General features: G+C 37.0%; 1 protein-coding gene across 1 annotated transcript in view; it reads left to right on the forward strand.

Annotated features, from left to right (window-relative positions):
- The window catches only part of ADAMTS19 (ADAM metallopeptidase with thrombospondin type 1 motif 19), a 137,967-nt gene that overhangs the window by 77,663 nt on the left and 38,709 nt on the right, over window positions 1-21,595 (forward strand). The window contains 6 exon segments of the mRNA XM_039567410.1: window positions 2,654-2,794; window positions 3,380-3,530; window positions 13,480-13,581; window positions 16,323-16,453; window positions 18,004-18,173; window positions 21,035-21,162. Coding sequence (XP_039423344.1) covers window positions 2,654-2,794; window positions 3,380-3,530; window positions 13,480-13,581; window positions 16,323-16,453; window positions 18,004-18,173; window positions 21,035-21,162 — 823 coding nt within the window.

Below are 21,595 nucleotides of genomic sequence, written 5' to 3' on the forward strand. Positions count from 1 at the left end.
ACATGCTTACATTACTCATTCTCTTGTAAATAAAGCAATGACTGTTCATCTTCTTTTTTTCACCACACACGTAATGAGAGAAATGAAATCAGAAGTCAGTTCTGCTGCGCATTGACTTTTATGTGGTCTTGTAATTGATACTAGGTCAGATAAAAATATGCAGCCACTACCATTCCACAGAAGAGATCAAAAGACCTTACTGAAGAAAACATTTCGGAGAATGTTTAAGAGCAGGTTCTGTTGCTTCTGTAGCTTACTTCTCCGATATTGTCTTGCGATTTAGTTAAATGTTGTTAACATACAACCTGCGTTTACCTTTTGAATAGGCATTTTTAAATGCCTATTCATTCAGGTAGGCAAAGTCTTCAATACTTGTCTTTACTGTTTTCTGGATTTTTTTCTGTGTACTTAATTTGGAGGTGAAGAGAATTGAGGAATGAATTCCATTGGATTAGTGCAGATATTTTGAACTACAGTTGAATGTCAAAGCAGAATAGGAGAAGTGTTATAAAAATATGGGCAGCTAAAGTCTTGGATGATTATTAGAATTAGGTTTTTTATTAGTGCTTAAATAGCTGATATACACAGCTGTTACAAGTCCAACAGTTTTTACTACTTCTTACTTTAAAACAATGTTTTCCTCAGAATTCTTTTGCTAATAAACTTTACAAAATGCTTCTGTGGTAGTAGATTGGAAAAAGTGGGTACACTGATATAGGTATGCAGTGGTGGCTAGTGTAATTGTTTTTTCAAACTGTCAAGATCATGATTCAGCTCAGCACACATTTTTCTGGATGACTTTAGAGAAAGACTATTTTGTGAAGTCTAGCTTCAAGAATTGCTCTTCAGAGTGAAGAGAAATAATAATTAGAAATTACAGGGGTTTTGTAATTTTCATTTAAAAAAATGTTTTAAACATATAAATGTGTTAATTGCACTCTGCATAAATGGGAGCCATCAATTGTATAATAAATTTTGTCAAGCTTTTGTGTTGTAAATGTTTTAGTTTAAATCCTACAGTATATGTGATACTGACAAATGAGTACTTTTAAATGACTACTTTTGCGCTAAGGAAGCATATAACTCAAAGAGCTATAAGCAAAATTGATTTCTTGTGTAGTCCACAAGGTTTAGTATCATTAGATTTTTTGTGTCTTCCTCCATAGTTCCTACAGGTGTAAATAACTCCGGAGATAGAGACATCTCAAATTCTGCATGTGAGGCATGCAAGGAGAATGTAAAGCAAGTGCAGAGGCACTTCTGTGTAGATGTTTTGTCCCATTCAGGCAGGTCAGGAAAAGACAGAGGCTAAGATGAGAGTCAGACAGATTTGCTTGCCTCAGTTATACTGTTTACAGATAGCAAAATATCCAATTTATGCAGAAGCCACTGTTCCAGAGCTCCAGACTGTAGGATGTACACATCAGTGTAAGACACAGAGCACTTCTATAGGCAAGGTAAAGCCCTACGTGATATTTCAATTTCATTAGTAAACACAAAGTAAAGCAAGTTGCAAATGTATGTAAAATTTGGTCTAGTCATGAATGGATTTTGGGATAGAGTGGAGAATAAAAGTGTTGGGAGACAGGTCTTTTTTGCCATTTGCCACTGTGGTGTGGTGAAATAAAGAGAAGCATGATGTACTCCAGTTTTTCTACAGACACAGCAAATTTATTCTGTCTTTGCAGTCTGTAAGTGAAAGAATCAATACAAGGCATAGAGTTTTATCAACTGTGAAGCTTTGCTTTTCTGCAGGGCAGATTAGTGCTACAAAATTCCAGCACTACTTTAAATCCAGTACTCTGGAGAGTAATCTCATACTCATTTGTAAATCTTCAAAAACAGCTGAGTGTATTTATTTCTTATAACACGAGTCAAGCATGATCCACTTAGCTAATTTTGAAAATCTTGTTTATCTTCTTCCTCTCTGTTTGCTAATTGTGAATGAGAGTGACAGTGAATCTTCGGTTAAAACATCAGCTTCAAGCAGGTATTTAGTAGAATTTTTTATTGTAGTGCATTGAGTATGAGAACTCACTGGGATGCATATGGATGCTACGTCTTTAAAATCAAAATCTATATAATTTCTTCATCAGTGTTACTTTTAACAAGAGATTGAAAACACATTTAGGTGTTTTTCTTTAGAGGCAATAATTACACATTAAAGGAGTAATAATTTTACTGTTCTGTAAAATTTCAAACAATCAGTTCCATATAGAATGAAGATAGAGTCACTGCCAAAATATCACGAATCTTAAAAAATAAATTTCCAGTATTTTTGTTGGCCATTTACAAGAGAAGTAGTATTCATTAAACTTGCAGTAATTGTACAGTTTTGAAAATTCAAAAAGTTGTCCAAAATATGTTTTGAACTGCATGATTAGAATGCAAATGAAAATATGATTAGAATGCAGTATTTCTCATCAAATAAATGCAGCTCCACTTTCATCTTTAATTATAGAATTGGCCTCTACACATGGTTCCATGCACTTCTATGAAATACAGCATGGGAAAAATAATCAAAAGAGAGTTCCTGCACATAGTATATATGAGCTTTTTACAGCCCTTTGCAAGAGTTTTAACTTCCAAATTTCTGAAAGCAACCTGTTAATTTGTTGTGCTTTGTTTTATTTTTAATCACTTCAAAATTCAGCATGGGGATAAACCATGACAATGACCACCCATCCTGTGCAGATGGTGTCCATATCATGTCTGGGGAGTGGATTAAAGGACAGAATCTTGGCGATGTTTCATGGTCTCAGTGCAGCAGGGAAGATCTGGAAAGATTTCTCAGGTATATAATTCAAGAAAAGAACTCTTACTGTATGTCATTTACAAATAGTTGCAATTAATATACTGAAATAATAAGTTTTAAATATTTTTTGCTTCTGTGGGAGATTTGTTTTGCAAAATCCGTCAAAATATTTAAAATCATCTCAATCTAATATTAGATTTATTAAAATCTGTTTCCAGCAATTATGTGGATTTTTATGTTTTCATGTCTTAAGGTATATGATTATATTTTTATATACTTATATACACATTCTATATATGTCACTATATTTACAATATATTAATATGCTGTGTACTGAAATGTTTGGCTACCAAAACCTTAATCCATTAGGTAAGTTATGCTAAAATGTTGGCCAGTACTTTTCTGAAATGTTGATAGATTAGATTATCTTTCTGCAAATGTGCAACAGAATACATCAGCTTATAACAAGTGGGCCATATCAGTTTAAACATGAGAAGCAGCCCAATGCTGATGAATAAAAAAATTGTAATTGTCCACGTATTTCAAATGTTGTATGCAAGTTTAAGTTGGTGTGGCAATCAGACTCTTGGATTGCTCAGCATATGAATCTCTGCATATTACCAGGTCAAAGGCCAGTAACTGTCTGGTACAGACGAATCCTCAGAGCCTCAATTCTGTGATTATTCCCTCTAAGCTCCCAGGAATGACATACACTGCCGATGAGCAGTGTCAGATTCTTTTTGGACCAACTGCTTCCTTTTGCCAAGAAATGCAGGTAAGACTGTGTCTGTACTTCAGAAAATACATCTGCCATCCAATTTTTGTGTAAGAATAGCTTTTGTACATGTGTTTGGTAGAGAATGTAGCACCTTTGAAATAAGAATTTTACATTTGCTTTCTAAAAATTAATATGCACATTTTCATTTGTTTTTCTTGTAAGTCGTGCTTTGGGTCTCTGGCTATCCTGAAATGTGTTTTATTGATACTTTCGTTGCACTTTAGAAACAAAAGATGTCATAGTGTTAAGACTTCTTGTTGCAGCAAGTGGAATATCTGCAATTTATTACTTGGGTTCCATTTTATTATGGTTTGGATACTGACTGGCCATTTCTAACGTTCAGAAGATTATGCTGTGCTTGGAGGAGTAATAGTGGTGTTAGCTGGGCTCTCTGCACCTCCCAGGAGGCCCCTGTGAGCCCAGGCAGAGCTGTACAGTGCCATGACGAGAGGAGTTCCAGTACTTAAGTCAGTTTGCTGATGTTGCTTCATCAGCAGTGTGAAGCAGTGTCACTAGATATTAACCTTAAAAAGACAGATTAGCAAAATTGAACAGGTCTTCCTAATTTTATGAACTGATACTAGTAGACGTCTGATTGAAGAAGCAGTTTCAGAACGGTTTTTGTGGAGAAAAGTCAACCTTTTTTAACATCAACAGGAGAGACTAAACATGTTGGAAGCCCTTAAGACACTTACCAAGACAAGATGGGAAGATGATATACAAATAAATAACGAGCTTGGAGGATGGATTGATAGAGCAGGGACTAGAGGAACTGTGAAATAAAATTCCATCAGAATCAGTGGGCAGATAGCCTGAAAAGGTTAGGAGTACTAAATAGGAAAACATAATTCCTTTTCCCTTTAGTTCTTCAGTTCTCTTCCTGTTTTCAGTTTGGACATAGTACTATTTCTTCAGAGACTTTCACTGAGACTAATCTTTATCTAAAAGACCCTCAAAGGAAACATTACAGTACATGTACAACTAAGGCATGCTGAGAGTGGTAGAGTTGAAGAGAAAAAAAAAGCCATAGTTTCTGGATTTTGTTTTAGCTGCCTTATCAAAAACATTTTCACTCTGGCCATGAGCGGTAAAACTCTATGTCACAGTTCTACAAATGTTCTTCATTACTTCCAAGGGCTTTTTTCATGAATTTCAACCTGTTTCTTGCTTTTTAGTACATTGTTTTCAATTGAAGGATGCGATTTCTGTTTTTCATTTTCTAAAGTCTATTTTGAGTAAGAAAATGGCAGAGTGTTTAGTATTTCTTGTAGGTCTTCTTTAATGTTTAAAGATTCTCAAAAGTAGTTGAAGAGACAAAAACTTTGCTGAGACAAGACTTGCTGTTGCATAATACCTTTCTATGCTTTTCATTTGTCTGGATAAATCCCTTTCTTATTACCTTTGTGTTTTGTTCTACTTCAGATATTTAAATTCAGATAGTCAAGTTGTCCTGTGCTTGTTGTGTTTTTTTCATAGATGCAGTGAATATTTTTTTGACTTCCTGACTCTGAGGTTTCTTTGTTTACATTATTATTTTAGAAATGTTAGGAAATTAAATTCAGTGAATATTACTGTGTTGGGTTGACCCTGAGTTGATGGACAGTCTTTAAGACCAATTACGCTTCTCACAATTTACATATTTAAACCGCACAGAAAGGCGGGATTTCCCCTTTGGTCGGAGCTCGCCTGCTGGAAGGTGGGGGGCTCCGAGCCTCCCGGCCCCGCCGGGCCGGGGCCACTGCCCCTTTCTCCCTTTCCCCCTTTCCCAACGCCGCGGCACGGACCCTGGGTCACTGTGGGGGGGGACTGTCCCAGAGCCGCAGGCAGCTCAAACCAGCCATGGACTGCTCACAGCTAAACCCATCCAGCGCGGCTTCTGGGGACAGGCGGGTCCCTCTCCTCTCCATGCGGAGCCGGCGGAGTCAACGGGAGCCGGCAGAGCCTCCTGTCTGCAGCTAGCACACTTCGTGCTGAACTGAAGAGGACACCACGCAGCCAGCAGCACAAAGGGAGCGAGGCTTTCCCCACCGTAAAGCCTGAACAAGAACACTCTTCAACATGGCGGCGTCAGAGTCAGAGAGAAAGAGAAGCGAGTCCCGTGCGACGGAGCTGAGCATGGCGACGGGAGAAAAGAGGGCGGTGCCGCGATTCTGGCGCGCAGCTTAAAAGAAACCTTCTTGCATGCCGTGGTAAGAAACTGTAATACCACAAACTGTTTGTCTCTTTAATCCATTTGAAGAACATGGGGGGATGGAGTATCCTCGTGTGCCTGTGAAGTTTATGAAGAGTGCCTATGCCAGGCTATATAGAAGTAGTGAGAGGCTGTTAGAGACTTGTGGCGAAGAAAAGCCTCTGTGTGCAGGCCAAAATAACTCATCCTTAAAAAGATGAATAACCCCATGTGATGGCCCATGTTTTGTAGTATGAAAGAACTATGAAATTCTTCATGAGAGAGATGTTCTACACACAGCAGACTGTTTGTTTCCGGGCGGGTCTGCTATTAGTGGCAGTTTGGGAACCACGTGCAGCTGAAGGAAAACCCTTTTTCCTTAAGCATAAGAGAGAGACTTTTCAAGAACTGCAGCACTGACTAACATCCCATGTTCTGTTATCCCCTGTGTGAGCTGGGTAAAAGGAGAGAAGTGCTGGAAGGAGGGGGGGGGGGGAATTTACTTCAATTTTGTTTTGTTGTTTTCTCTTTACTTTTAATTCTGTTAGTAATAAAGCTCTTTCATTGTACTGCAACTGTTTAAGGTTTGTGCCTGCTTTGCTTTTCTCCTAATTCTTATCTCACAGAAGGAAAATAAGTAAATAATGAATATTTTGAATCAAAACCACTACATTTAATTGGTGTTTCTGCCCGGTTTTCGAACTCAACCCGCTACATTAATGGTGGAGAATGCGGGCAATTAATGAGCGCTGTGAGATGAAGGTTAATTAGGAGAAAATAATAAGCAAAGCAAGTAGAAAGTTATAAAATTAAGTAGAATAATAGAAGAAATTTGCTTTGTAGTAGTGGTAAAAATTCTAGGGGTGGAGGTTTATGTAATTTGTTTTCTTTTAGCTCTGGTTTTGCTATTTTAAGTAACTTTTGGATATGTAAATTTTAAGAAGCGAGGGGTGGAATGTGTTGGGTTGACCCTGAGTTGATGGACAGTCTTTAAGACCAATTACGCTTCTCACAATTTACATATTTAAACCGCACAGAAAGGCGGGATTTCCCCTTTGGTCGGAGCTCGCCTGCTGGAAGGTGGGGGGCTCCGAGCCTCCCGGCCCCGCCGGGCCGGGGCCACTGCCCCTTTCCCCCTTTCCCCCTTTCCCAACGCTGCGGCACGGACCCTGGGTCACTGGGGGGGGACTGTCCCAGAGCCGCAGGCAGCTCAAACCAGCCATGGACTGCTCACAGCTAAACCCATCCAGCGCGGCTTCTGGGGACAGGCGGGTCCCTCTCCTCTCCATGCGGAGCCGGCGGAGTCAACGGGAGCCGGCAGAGCCTCCTGTCTGCAGCTAGCACACTTCGTGCTGAACTGAAGAGGACACCATGCAGCCAGCAGCACAAAGGGAGCGAGGCTTTCCCCACCGTAAAGCCTGAACAAGAACACTCTTCAACATGGCGGCGTCAGAGTCAGAGAGAAAGAGAAGTGAGTCCCGTGGGACGGAGCTGAGCATGGCGACGGGAGAAAAGAGGGCGGCGCCGCGATTCTGGCGCGCAGCTTAAAAGAAACCTTCTTGCATGCCGTGGTAAGAAACTGTAATACCACAAACTGTTTGTCTCTTTAATCCATTTGAAGAACATGGGGGGATGGAGTATCCTCGTGTGCCTGTGAAGTTTATGAAGAGTGCCTATGCCAGGCTATATAGAAGTAGTGAGAGGCTGTTAGAGACTTGTGGCGAAGAAAAGCCTCTGTGTGCAGGCCAAAATAACTCATCCTTAAAAAGATGAATAACCCCATGTGATGGCCCATGTTTTGTAGTATGAAAGAACTATGAAATTCTTCATGAGAGAGATGTTCTACACACAGCAGACTGTTTGTTTCCGGGCGGGTCTGCTATTAGTGGCAGTTTGGGAACCACGTGCAGCTGAAGGAAAACCCTTTTTCCTTAAGCATAAGAGAGAGACTTTTCAAGAACTGCAGCACTGACTAACATCCCATGTTCTGTTATCCCCTGTGTGAGCTGGGTAAAAGGAGAGAAGTGCTGGAAGGAGGGGGGGGGCGGAATTTACTTCAATTTTGTTTTGTTGTTTTCTCTTTACTTTTAATTCTGTTAGTAATAAAGCTCTTTCATTGTACTGCAACTGTTTAAGGTTTGTGCCTGCTTTGCTTTTCTCCTAATTCTTATCTCACAGAAGGAAAATAAGTAAATAATGAATATTTTGAATCAAAACCACTACATTTAATTGGTGTTTCTGCCCGGTTTCGAACTCAACCCGCTACAATTACCCAGGTAGTGTTCAACTGTTTGCACAGAGATTACTTAGGTTCTAGGTGCTCACACCTTATTGTCCATTTCTAGTCATCTTCAATTTTGGTCCCCTCTTCTGACATTCTGTATGTAAGAGGACACCTTTCAGCTAAATCACTTATTTTAAGCTAACTAAATTATTCTGCTTTTTCCTACTTAGTGGATCATTGCTTTATATTTGTATTAAAAATTTATACTTATATTAAAATTGTCAGAAATTTCCTATTAAATATTTGTATCAGTATACAATTTTAATTTAAATCCAAGTATAATGTGGGTTTGCTGTGAAGAAAGAATATAGTAATGATTCAAGACAATAAAAAAGGCCTGTGTTCATTTCAACTATTCTTTTTTCCTGACAAACTGCAATTTAATTTTAGTTCTTGTCATAAAACTGAATGTGTTACTTGATAATCTTATGCTCTTAACAGTTAGAAAAAGAGAGGCCAATAACAGTTTCTGAGAAGAGAGCAAGGGGAAGAACCATCTGCAGTTTTTCCAAAATCCTCTGCAAAACTGCCAACCCTGAAGTGGAAATGGTATAATGAAATGTTGAACCGAGACATTATTGCAATGAATTTTAAGAACCTTTGATCTATTAGAAATTACATACAAATGAATAAACAACACAAAGGACAAAATTGAGAAAACATGGTGAGAGTGGTGAGATAGAAATTTTCCAAAGCTTCCTTGAGACCTCTGTAAAGTCACCTTGTTGGTTTTCTTCTGTGTTCTTTTATCTGGAAGCAAAATTTACACTTTTACCTTCCTTGCAACAAAAAAAAAAAATCCAAGACACTTGATCCTCAGTTTCTAGACCTGACGAGCTACTTAGAGCAAGCTTAGGCACCATATTCAGATCTTCTTCTTTTGTTCCCTGCTGTGGGTCTTCAATTTATCTCATCCTTTAGGGAAGTTTCCTGCTAGTCCAATTAGATATAGAACTTCTAAATAATAGAAATAATGTTTCTTTTGTGAAGGGGAAACTCAGAGCAATGGATAGAGCACAGCCCAGAGGATAAGAAAGTCATCCTTCTCTTACATGTTTTCTTCCTGTTTAGGAAGTGAAAGGAGGAAAAAGAAGTTACCATTTGAATTGGGCTAGAACCGAACCATTTAAACTTTCCAGAAATCCTTCATGAGTTCTAGCACGTGGACTGTGCAACACCAACATCATCTAACTGTGAAGCACTCTTACTCAGTATCTCATTTTATCATCTTCTTCAGAAATAAAAAGATGTTAGATACAAAAATATGTTGAATCTAACCTTGCATATAATTGCATTTTACTTAATATAAAAATGACTCAAATTTCTTTTTGTTCATTATGCAAATTATTGTGGCTGCCATTGGCGAAATCAACATTTAGAAGACCTTTCTAAATTGAATGCAGTATTTCATTAGTTATTGTATTACTTTATTACAATAATTATTTAATTATGCATAGGTTGCCACTGAATATTCTGTGATATCCAGACTACTTCCTTTAATCTCTGTATAGTGTCTCCTACTCTGCCAGTAACTGGCAGTTTATTATGGTTATAGTTGTTGTCCACAAGCCAGGAAATGAGAGAAACACACTCCTCGAAGGTTCATTTAAATGTCAGTAAATCCAACAATTTATAGCCCAGGATTTTTTGGACATGTTCTACTTGCAGAACAGTTCATGCACTTCAGTATAACTGTGTAAATGATAAATTATGAACTATGTCACAATCTTATGTATTTTGAGACTGGAAGATGATTTAATGAGCAGAATTCCATACTGTCTTCTACATTAAGCAACTGTGTTTCATGTGTAACAGACATTCAACTAAGAAAACAATGGGGTAATGATGAAAAATAATTCTACAGATATCATTGGTACAATCAATAGTGCATTTGTGCTGAGATGTAATTTTCTACAACTGTTAGTACTGAGGAGCACTTTCAGATTGCACTTTACTGACACATTACATGGCAACCTCTGAGAAATACTACTGATGCTAATGATATTCCCTTGCTATAAAGAATTCCTCTTTATAATTTAATTTATTGAATGAAGTAAAGAACTGAAGGAACCACTGAGATCCTACTCCTATATTTTCCTAAGTGAAGCCCTCCCATTCCCCTTTCATAAATGGTGTCCAGACTTTATTTTTTCCTTTTCATCTTTATTTCAAAGCCTTTTTTTTCATATCTTAAGCAAAATTTTTAGACCCTAGAAAAGCGTAAGTGGATCTCCAGGTTCAAGATTTATACCATATCTCAATGCTTACCTTGTAAGGGAGCCAAGTTTGCTTTTATGCCCATAATGTCTCATGCAAGAATCAATTAGATCCTAACATTTTTTCACATAAGAGATAGTGAGATCATGGCCCAGAATTAGTTCCTGGTGATCAAATGGGATTGTAAAGCTTGACAATTTAATGCAATTGTTGAACTATTAAATATTGGCTTTTAAGATTAAAGTCCAGGATGTGAATGCTATCTGGTCAGTTCCACTAAAACAGTTCTTGTCATAACACAGCTGTGAGCTTTGCAAAGTAGGAGAGTGGTTGTATTTCATGGTGATTTTTAAGGCATTTCAGGGAAAGATCACAATGAAAAGGACAAAAGTAATGGAAATGCTATAGTCCTGGTGAAATATCTATCCTCATCTCAACCACCACATTCTAAACAATCTTGACTTCACACAAATACTGTTCTAAAATTCCCTTTTTGTCATTCCCAGTCTGGTCATTCCTCTCAACTGAACTTTCTTTCCATATGCTTTTATGATTGGAAATGCATCCTTCTGATTCACATACACCTGCCTCTCTATTTTAATTAAAAAACTCCAGACACAAAACCCCCACAAAACTCCAAAGCTGGAGTGACCTTTGCTACTTCTATAGTACATTGTGACTTTCATGTTTTATTTTACAAGCTTTTGCTGTTAAAACCTCATGACTAACACATTCTTTTAAAAAAAGGTCCTTTGTATGTGCTTGGCAATATTTTGTTTTCCAGTGTCCATGCAGAGAAATATTTTACAGATTGTGAATAGTCTAATATCACAATTGTAAACTTTTAATCTCCAATATCTGTTCCTTCCCTTGGCTCACCTAGAAAGCTGTAATGGTCGTTGAACTGTACTTTTCATAGAGAACTAGTAAACCTTTGTGAATGTTAGCTTAGATATATTGATTTTGACTGAGGAAAGTTTCTCCCCAGAGGAGTAAAATCCTGGTGTATAAGTGCCCTGATTTTGGAGTGACTGTAACATTGACACTGGCCTCCAGATTTCTGTTTGTTTTCATATCAGTCCGGATCTGCTTCATTGCAGGTTGCTAATGAAAAACCCACATGGTGTGTCACATTTGCCTGGCCTTATACAGAAATCCTTAAATGTCAAAACTTAGATGCTGACAGTAATCTCCATATCTCATACCTCTGGAACAGAAATACAGTCTGAACTGTAACTAAAGAGTCTATTTGTGATTTGACTGAAATGAAAAGCTGAGAATAAAGCCTTACAAGTAAACCACAAATTTTAGTTTTTCTTGGGTTTGGGGAATATTAAAGTTACTAATATTGAATGCTTATTTTAACAATTGGTGAAGTGAGTGTTTTTAGAATACAGTTCACTTACAGCTCAAAGTAGTTTCTGTCTGAGGAAGTTAGGCTTCCCTGGGTTCGTACGGAGGTGGTATACAAGTATTTGTAGAAACAGTAACATGCATACAATGCAGATTAGCAAGCAAAGTGTCTTGATTTGATTTACTTCATTTAGTTTACATGGTTCAAGTATATCTTTGTGTTTAGCTACCCAAAATACCCCAAACCCCGTAAATCTGACTTAATGCCTCTCTGTATTTAGATGAATTGTTTCTAAATGTGTAAAGAGCTGTTTGTTGTAAGCCATAAGGTCAAAGTGTTTAGGGAAAAAAAAGAATGATAATGTACTTAAAAATGTGAAAACACAAGAGAAAATTTGACTCCATTTTTTTAAAAAATTGGATAAATATGGATAGCTTTTCCACCATTTTAGTCACTCAGAAATGAAGATTTATAGGTATTCCAAAAAATATTTATTAATAACATTATATTAACATTTATTTTTGTGGAGTAGTTCCAACAGTATGTCTCTCATTTCATACTTGGTATGGAAGTACTTTGTCATGAACATCTGATACTCTATCTCATCTACTATTGTCATCATCTACATTGTTTAAAGAACAATAGACAAGAACAGAAATTACAGTTTGTTACTTGAAAAATGCTTGCTAAGATTACCCAGGAACAGGATAGAACTTCTGTAGCTGTTTTTTGGAGACATGCATAAGCTGGTTGTTGTGTTGTTAGCTCAGCTTCAGCAAAAAACTCTTACACGATGAGTTAGGAGTGAGTCTGACTGCTGCCATCCTGTCTCGTTTCTATACAATGCTTCAGACCTCTACAATTTTTGACTATTTTTGACAACTGATGTTACAGATATTTTTATGTGCAAGACTCCCACTGGAACTGCCCTGTTTCCTGGTTCAGACACAGTCTTTTGTTGAATTACGTTTTGTCTGCTTTTTTCTCAAGGTAGCATAAGATTTATGACACGTTTTTCATGCGTAGTGTAAATGGCACAGAGACTCATACTGGGAGTACCGATATAACAAATCATTTCACTCAGAAAAAGCAGGTCTTCTGGCAGCCCTGGTTTAAAAAACCCAGCTGTTCTGTATCTTTTATCCTCCTTGCAATGCATTCCCCTCTCCTGATCCTTCTTGCCCCTCTTTGGGCAATATACATATTGAGGAGGATCACTGTGCCTATGCAACAATATTCAGGCCACAGTTCAGCCCCATGTGACGTCTCTTCACTTCCACTTGGTTTATTGTTAAGGGGGGAACAGACAGCAAGGAGAATGAAGTCATGACTGAAAACCATGGGAGAAGGAGGACTTTTTAGAGAAAAATAGGGAAAGCTGCCAAGGAAATTCAGGGAAATGTGAGCCAGCATCCTGCAAGGCTGTGCTTTCTTTTGAGTAAAGTAAAAACTCTTTTGTTCTTATACTTCTGAGGGACAGAATGAGCAGCTTTTCTTTTCATCTCTAAAATTCACTGCTGACTTGAACCCCTGTCATATCCCGTCTCTTCTTTCCAGCAAAAATACTTCATTTGTCAGGTTACTTTGTGTCTTCTTTGTGGAGATCAGGTTCGATGGCTTTTGGAATTTTTTTTTTCCAGAGTAATAAATGAATTCTAGAGGAATTATGAATCATTGGAAGAGTGTGATAGCAGCAGTCATTGGGATGGCACAACAGGAGGGATCTAGAAGTCCTAGAGAAGCATGATTAGTAAAAGTCTGAGGAGACTCTGCCCACTTGGGGTTTTTTGCATGTTTAATGTGTCTTTAAACATATTTCAGTACCATCAAACTAGTAAATTTAGACAACATTAGTAGACTGCATGCAGAAAGTAATTTTGCATAGGATAGATTTTGTGCTTACTCTTTGTTTGGTTTTCAGCATGTCATTTGCACTGGGTTGTGGTGTAAGGTGGAAAGTGAGAAGGAATGCAAAACTAAACTGGATCCACCAATGGATGGAACAGATTGTGACACTGGAAAGGTATGCCTCTGGTGGAAAAGTAATATCAACCATACTGAACATCTAATAGTTAAGGAAACAAACTGAATAGGTCTTTGCACTTCTTTTAAGTTCCTATTTGCCTCAATTATCATAAAAATAAACTAAGTATAGTTGAATGTATTATATGTGATGTATTTTATAATAAAGATGTGAAAAAAGAACATTTCCCTAAAACCAGTGAATTAAAAAAAAGTTAGCCAAAGAGACAGATGTTTTAGTATTTATGCTGTTTTATTTCAAAATCTTTCTCATTTTGTATCATATTTATGAATAGAATGCAATTGTTGCTCTTCTAACTATAACTAGAAACTTAAGATTTTAAAGATACAGAGTTCTCAGCTATGATTTAAGATTTGGAAAAAGTCTCTTTGAAAGAATTGATACAGATTTGTGTTAAAACCTTTCAGGATAAGTTTTGTAATGAAATATTTATAGTGTAAGTGCATGTAAAAGAGTGACAAATGCCATTAAAAGTATGCCATCACAGATAATTAAATGGTCACCCAAGTCAGACGTACATTAAATGTCCTTCAAGAGTTTTCCAGTTGAAATAATCTGTAATCTTTGTATATATCTGTAAGTGAATATAAATAAACCCCAGATAGATAACAGAGAAAGAGCGTACATATGTCTTGGGATTTTCCTGATACTGTGCCGACAGCAATTTCCCACAGGAGTGATTTACTCTTTTGAGTCATATTACATTCACCAGAACTCTCATCATTCTCCTAAAATCAAATCAATCAACTAAGATAAAATTTTCAAAAAATATAATTTTATATGTGGAAGGAAACCCAGGTTTTATTTCTGTTCATATCTCGAAAATAATGACAATTGCTGCAATATTTTAATTCTGATAAAATTTGTAGTGATACTGTCTGAAGTCAACATCTGGAAAATAAGGGACATTTCTGTTGTTTGATATCACATGTTTTACATTGAGACTGGGCTGCCCATGCTATGGAATAAGAAAGCAGAACCTCTTACAAAGATTACTCAGAATTACTGATTGTAATTAAAATGGCTTATTGAGCCAGGCTATAGAGATGCCTTTTTTATGTATAACAGTAAAAAACTAAGCAGACTTTACCAAACCATCCCAGGGGATGAGGAAGAATTATTCTTCTTGTTTGTTATCTGTCCAAGATGGGCTTTAGGTTACACAAATCACTGGCTTTGGGTTCTTTTAGTGGTATTGTGGAGATGAATTACTGTTGTCTTGTGCTCCTCTTGGGATCTTAGGAAGTGATGGAAATGCCATTTGCATAGCCTGTCCAACCTGTCTGGGGTTTAAGTCAAGGATTTATAAGCATCCCTCAGACTCCACATAGGGCAGATGCTATGTCTATAGAAAAATCCATATTTTATCTGAAGCAATACCTTTAAATAGATATGAGCATTTTTGATTTGAAACATCCAAGAGCATTACAAAATTTACAGTTTCTGGTTAAAAATCTAATATAAAGGTGAAGCCATTGAACATGAATACTTTTCAAAAGTGGTATAATTATGCCATCATTTTAATGTGATGATTTAAGAGAGAAAATTAGGATCAATTGATCAGTGAAGGCCAGTTTGAAACTGCAGGTGAAAAGGTTACCAGATAAGGATTTAGCACAGAGACTAAAAGTTACAGAGGTGTGTTCTAAAAGTAACAAAAGCCTTTATTGAGTGCATTAGTGACACATTTTGTTTTGCTATAAATAGGAGACTTCTTTGTGAACTTTTTCCATTGATAACAGTCATTCACCAACAGTTCAGAATGAAAAAAGAAATTAGTTAAATTATTGATGTTAATGACATTAAGTGTTTGTTGTCTACTTGTAGCCTCATTGCTTTGTAATTGCTGAATCACAGAATGGTGAAATTGTTACGGTTGGAAAATACCTCTACTTCATAATACACATGACAGATAGCTGGTTAATTTGGTAAAGCACTAATTTCTGCAGAGTTTATGATGATTTATATGAGATATCAACATAGGTTACAGAGCATAACAATAGTGATGAGATAGTTTTTGAGTGAGAAATTGCGGTTGTCCTGGGAAACGATATATGCATGAAAGATCGTTGAGTTTATTATTACTATTTAAATAAATGACAGAAATTCTTTTGACTTTCTCAACACCAGCTTCTTGAAGCTTCCATTTTATCTTTGAATACAAGCTGCGAATAAAATCTTATTTTCTCTATTACTTTTTAATATATTTTTCTATTGAAATTGTCACTGGATAGTCAGGGACAATGAAGTTCCTGCTGGTGGGAACTGTCATGCTGAAACAAGCAACTCCTGAGAACAGCCCTGGACACTGTGCTGTGATCATCTATACAGTTCAGCAGGATGATGATCCCTGCAATAGGTTTGGACTGGATCCCAAAATGCTTTGTTAGGCAGTGCCCCAACTCAAATTAAGGGAGACATCATAGTCTGGATACCTTTTCTAGGAGGCATCCTTCATTGGAAATTAACTTATTTTTGAGGTTATGGACAAGAACTGAATCTGCTCCTTGGCCACTGAACCAGAGAAAGGTCTCTGGCTGCTGCATTTACTAGGATAGACAAAAAAGCTTTGGGGAACACTAGGCAAAAATATATCTGACTGATACGAAAACTGTATGTTGAACCACGTGTTTATGTTGTGCTTCCATGTGCTTGTGGAGAAGTGAATTGTTTTGCATATGCCTTGATTTTTTTTACGTAAGAGCTGAATTTTCCCCTAGTGGTGTAAGGCTGGAGATTGTATCAATCGGACCTCTTTTGCGGAGCACGTGGAGGGAGAGTGGAGCGCGTGGAGCACTTGTAGCCGTACTTGCAACACTGGAATCAGCAGTCGACAACGCAAATGCCCTGGGTAAAAACAAGTTCAGGTTTCCATTTCTTTTCATCAGAATTTCTGAACAAAACTTAAATGAGTACAGAAACCATGAAGAAAAAATTGGCCTTTACCTAAGCAATTAATACTTTTTGTATACTGAAAAACTTAGAAGAAGAGGTATTTCAGTTTTTTTATCGCATGGCAACACTATTTTTCACCTTTTCTGCTTCTGTAAAGAGCCTAGATAATATTAATGGAAGAATAAAACTTTCTTTTTAAGCTTCACCTGAAGAAGCAACAGAAACTTAAATTCACAATTTCTGACTTGCAGATCATCAGGGTGTAATTCTAGTCTTTAAATTTTTTAACTGTAGAAGATTGACTTCTGCATCTCATCTGGAGAACCAAGGAATTGAAACTTTTACAAAGAGACCTTTCTGCCAGTTTCTCAGACATTTAGATAGACTCTCTGGAAACAGAATTTAGGTTCCCTATCTTGTGAAAATGAAAACCTTCTGCCATTGGAGATAAAGGGATTTTTACTTTTGACTTGAATGAAATTTGTTTCGCTATGTCTCAGTGACCAGCTAAAAGGTGTTTTCCTTTTAATTACTCAGTACCAACTTGATTTTTGTGGGTTATTTATACACCAAGTGAAAAAGAAAAATAGGCATAGAAGTGGGAACAGAGTAGAGTAATGAAGGCAAGTATAGGGAAGACTAAACCAGAGTGGGTAAGAGTCGAGTCAACGGTTTTAAATAAATAATAATACAACAACAAAAGGGGGAAATGAAGAATTATGGAAGACATTATAGGAGATTTTGGGGCAAAATAGACAGGAGGATTAAAAAAAGATAAATTTGCATAAAGAATGTTGCAGAAAAGTTGGATATGACTATACAGAAGCATGTAAGCATAAGTTTAACAGAAATTCAGGTATGCAGAATGCTTTCATAGTTCATGCCATCTAAACACCTCTTTCAGCCGTATACATTAAAGCTATTTCTAGAATTTACAGATTTCTTAATTTCACTCTCATGAATTCATTTTTCCAGGCAAGGTTCCAAATAATTAGCTCCAGTTTCTGCAGTTCTCTCTTCTTTTGTATTTGTTCGTTAGGACCTGGAAGCACAACTGAAGTGACCAAAAAGAAACAAAGCATTTGTCTGAACCCTGTAACACCACACTTGTTAAAAGTGAAAAAGGAGAGGTAGCAAATCTGCAGGTGTTGCTTCCTTTCAGTAGCCCCTTTGGCTTAGCCCAGGTAGAGAAAAATCATCTCAACTATATCAAAACTGCAGCTGTGCTTCTCCTTACTGAACTCCTACTAGTCCGAATGCTTCCTTGAGGCTAAGTGTAAATTATGGCTTAGCACCCAGCCCTCCTTATATGTAACATAACCGGTACAAAGAGAAGGCAAACATGTTTTGTTCTGTGACTTTGATTTTTTATGGGTGATTTCTGGATGCTAAGTGTCAAAAAAAACCCTGCTATTTTGAGTTTGTGTCTAGCATAAATAAACTATACTGTAAATCTGACAAAATATTGCCAACAGTAAAGGGTTGTATTTATGCCATCTTTTCTAGTTCAGGCCTTGAAGGAGAGTGTCATGGGCCCACAATGCAATATAGGGTATGTGAAAATCCTTCTTGTCCTGCTGGTGTTCCTGCCTTTAGGGACTGGCAGTGCCAAGCTTTCAGTATCAGATCTTCATATCAGAAGCATGTGCACCAGTGGCAAGCTGTCATTGATGATGGTAAGTATAAACCATCACCCTTGTTCTTATCATCTGCTTATATGGCTTGCAGCTTGTTGGTATTGTTGATCAAGAGAGCTATAGTTAAAACTAGAGTAAACAAACGATGAATGAAAATTGAGTCAGCTTTTTCCTATTTAATCAGAATTGTAGTATGAAGAGTCTCAGAAATAGCACTTTCTAGAGTAGTGGTCCATCATTAAACATGCATATATCAGTTATATTTTTTACCTACAAAGCCAAAAAGACAGTGCAGATGTTGTGAGCCTGTTGTTTTTGAGGAAGGAGAGAACTTACAGCTTAACATTGTGAGTATTTCACATACCAGTGTTTGATTTTGGCAGCAATCTGTATGTAATACATGCTGTAAACGTCAATAAGATTTCTTTAAATCCTAACAGCTACTGCATGCAAAGTCCTGGCATACTGTTTGCATGCTTCCATGCAAGAAACTTGCTTTCATACCATATCATTAGGAAAACACTCAAGTGGGAGTATAGTAAGATTAGACTTATATTATCTGCAAAAATAATGTTGGTGTAGGACATCAGTGACTAGAAAACAAATTCCTATGAAATGTAAACAATAATTGCCACCCCACTGAATTTTCTGTAATTTTTTGTTTTAATTTATTTAAATTAAAAACAAACAAAGGAAAAAGCACAACAAAAGCACATCAGTTATGAAAACAGTTGACTTGAGAACCTAAAGTCATAGCAACCCACAGTAAAGAAAACCTTGAATGACGCAGGAGTACTGTGTGTTACCAAATTTTAAGTAGTTCATTACTATAAATTGTTTTAACTCTTGAAACAATTTATCAAAAAGCATCAGAAAGCACAGAAGACTATTTTGCTATCAACATATTATAATATATATGCCTAACTAAAGAAGGTTTTTTTTTTTCCTAAGCCTTTTCTCAAGGTGCCAAAGGGAAAACTTGTGATAGTATTTTCATTAGGCTTGTATATTAGCTCATTTCATTGTAAGAAGAACTCTCTCCAGCTATTACATAGGTGCTTATTGAGTCAATTACTTTTGGTTTGTTTTACTAAATTTCATTTTAGCAGAGGACTACATGATTTATATCCTAAAGGATCTAAATGTTTAAATCTGACTTTGAATAATATGATTTCATTCAGATGAAAAAATCTTGACACTCTCCTGTGCCATGTTAACGAGTATGGATGGTTGCTTTCATCTAACTTCGTTCTGAGTGATCCTACTATCTTGAGGTGTCCTTCAGGGACAAAAGTGGACCAGACAGAGAGTTCCAGTATCCCAGTATACATTGCTCTCAAATCCTTAATTGTTTGCTCTCTTAGTGGACACTAATGGTACACCATATCCAAAATAGTTACTGTATGAGGGTCTGTAGTCTGTTGAAGTTGTCTGGTGTTGTTTAGTTGCTGTCTCTTTGAGTTCAGTGTCTTTAAAATAATGTTTAGGTCATCAATCATGTATTCCTTTAAAAAAATGCTGATACATGTGTAAAGGCCCCAGGGAACTTTGAGGTTACTATTTAAGGAGTATAACAGGAATGCAGAGGGCACAAACTCAGGCAGCTTTTTAGCTGGAGATGGCGTGTGTCTGACTAGCTTCACATGTTGGCAGAAGAGATCACATCTGTTTGTACTGGTCCTCTAGCCCTGAGGCTCTGTCAATTTTAGTAATTTAAATGTGCCCAGACCACTCTCTGTTGTGTAAGTCAGTTGGCACAAAAGTCCTGTCTGTACTTTCCTACTCTTTTGCATGCTAAAATGACTTTTTTGAAAACAGTCCTTTGCAGATGGCAATTTCCAGTCTAGACTAAGCTAGTGCTAGTTAGCACATGCAAAAAAATGTGGCATAGACTGTTTTACAGTTCAGCTGTATAGACAGTAGAATTCCTGTGCCCCTGAATGTTTCCTGGAACTGTTTAATTTACTAATAAAAATGCACTCCAGGAATCTAGAAGTCAGTATGAAGTCAGAGTGGCATAGATTGTGTCCAAGTGAAATCAGTTTCAGGTTCAGGATTGACTTTATCCTTTCAAAAGTCTGTAACAGATTTAGGAAGAAGTTCTGAGTCAGTTCATTTGTGAACAAAGATACGAAAAAATCCTGTCATTTTGTACTTTGTTGGCCACTGAGAAGAGACTTAGTTTCTTTTATTCGCTATTACTTTCACAGTGGTGACACAAACTTCATTGTTTATAAATGAGGCCGTTAGAAATACATGGATACATAGGCCATTACTACATTTTTATGCGCTTTCATAATTAGAAATGATTTACAGAATGTTTTAGAAATTTAGTAGAAAATTGCTTGAACTTTGTAAAAATGTCAAAAATAATGTTTCCAGGGGGGTTGTGGGGTTTTTTTTGTTTGTTTTTTTTTTTAAGGTGGAATTTGTAAATTCATATATTTTTCTTCCCAGGGTGTGTCAGTTACTTCATTTTTTTCGCCTTGACCTGCATAGTTAGGAAGTCTGGAAAGTGTTAAGCTCCTTTTTTAACCAATATTTATGATCTGCCAAAAATATAGGAGAATGAAAGTATAGGTTACAACCAAAATATTCCAACAGCTGTAATGTGTATATTCTTAATTGCAACAATGAGCATGACATGAGTACTATGTAGGCCAAGTTTGTAGCAACAGCATGCTGTAGGGGGAAAAAAAACCTCAAGTTTTTCAAACAGCTAAGGAATGGATCAAAATCTTTTTTGTTTTTCCTGTGTCTAAGATAACTTCTTATGTTAACATAGATGCATGCCACGCATAAGCAAGTATCAGTTTTAACAATAGTGTTGATGATAATTCTGTATTTCTGAAGTTCCCTTATTCCAATATTGCATGTTTTTCCATCCATTGCTGCTACAGAAAAGCCATGTGCCTTATTCTGTTCGCCGGCTGGAAAGGATCAACCTGTTCTTCTAACAGAAAAGGTGATGGATGGGACTTCCTGTGGCCAGCATGGGCTAGATGTCTGTGCAGATGGTAGATGCCAGGTATGAATTATTTGTTTTGAACCTGGATATACTGGCACACACCAAGCACACATATATGTTAAGACTTTAAAAGGTTTTTAATTCATATCAGGCCTGCATATATTAACTTTATTGCTGTTGTCAAGCTACCCCTGATACTAATTCATAGAAATAGGTCTAACAGTAATATGGAGGTGCTTGAGTAAGCTTAATTTATTTTAAACTGAATGCTTTTTAGCAAAACACGAATATAATTTATATTTACATATTCTAGACCTGTTTATGCCCTGTTCAGAATAAGGTCTTAGGCTGACATTAATGGCACTTTCCCATTGTGGGCATAGGAAAGAACCACCCATATTTTGAGTAGAAAGCAGGAGAGGCACATTGCATTCACTTAGTGGGAAGGCCTGTGGTGTGTGCGTTGCATAGGGCATCTGATGTGCCACAGGTC

Source organism: Corvus cornix, chromosome Z (genome assembly GCF_000738735.6).
Source record: "Corvus cornix cornix isolate S_Up_H32 chromosome Z, ASM73873v5, whole genome shotgun sequence".
Taxonomy (NCBI): Eukaryota; Metazoa; Chordata; class Aves; order Passeriformes; family Corvidae; genus Corvus; species Corvus cornix.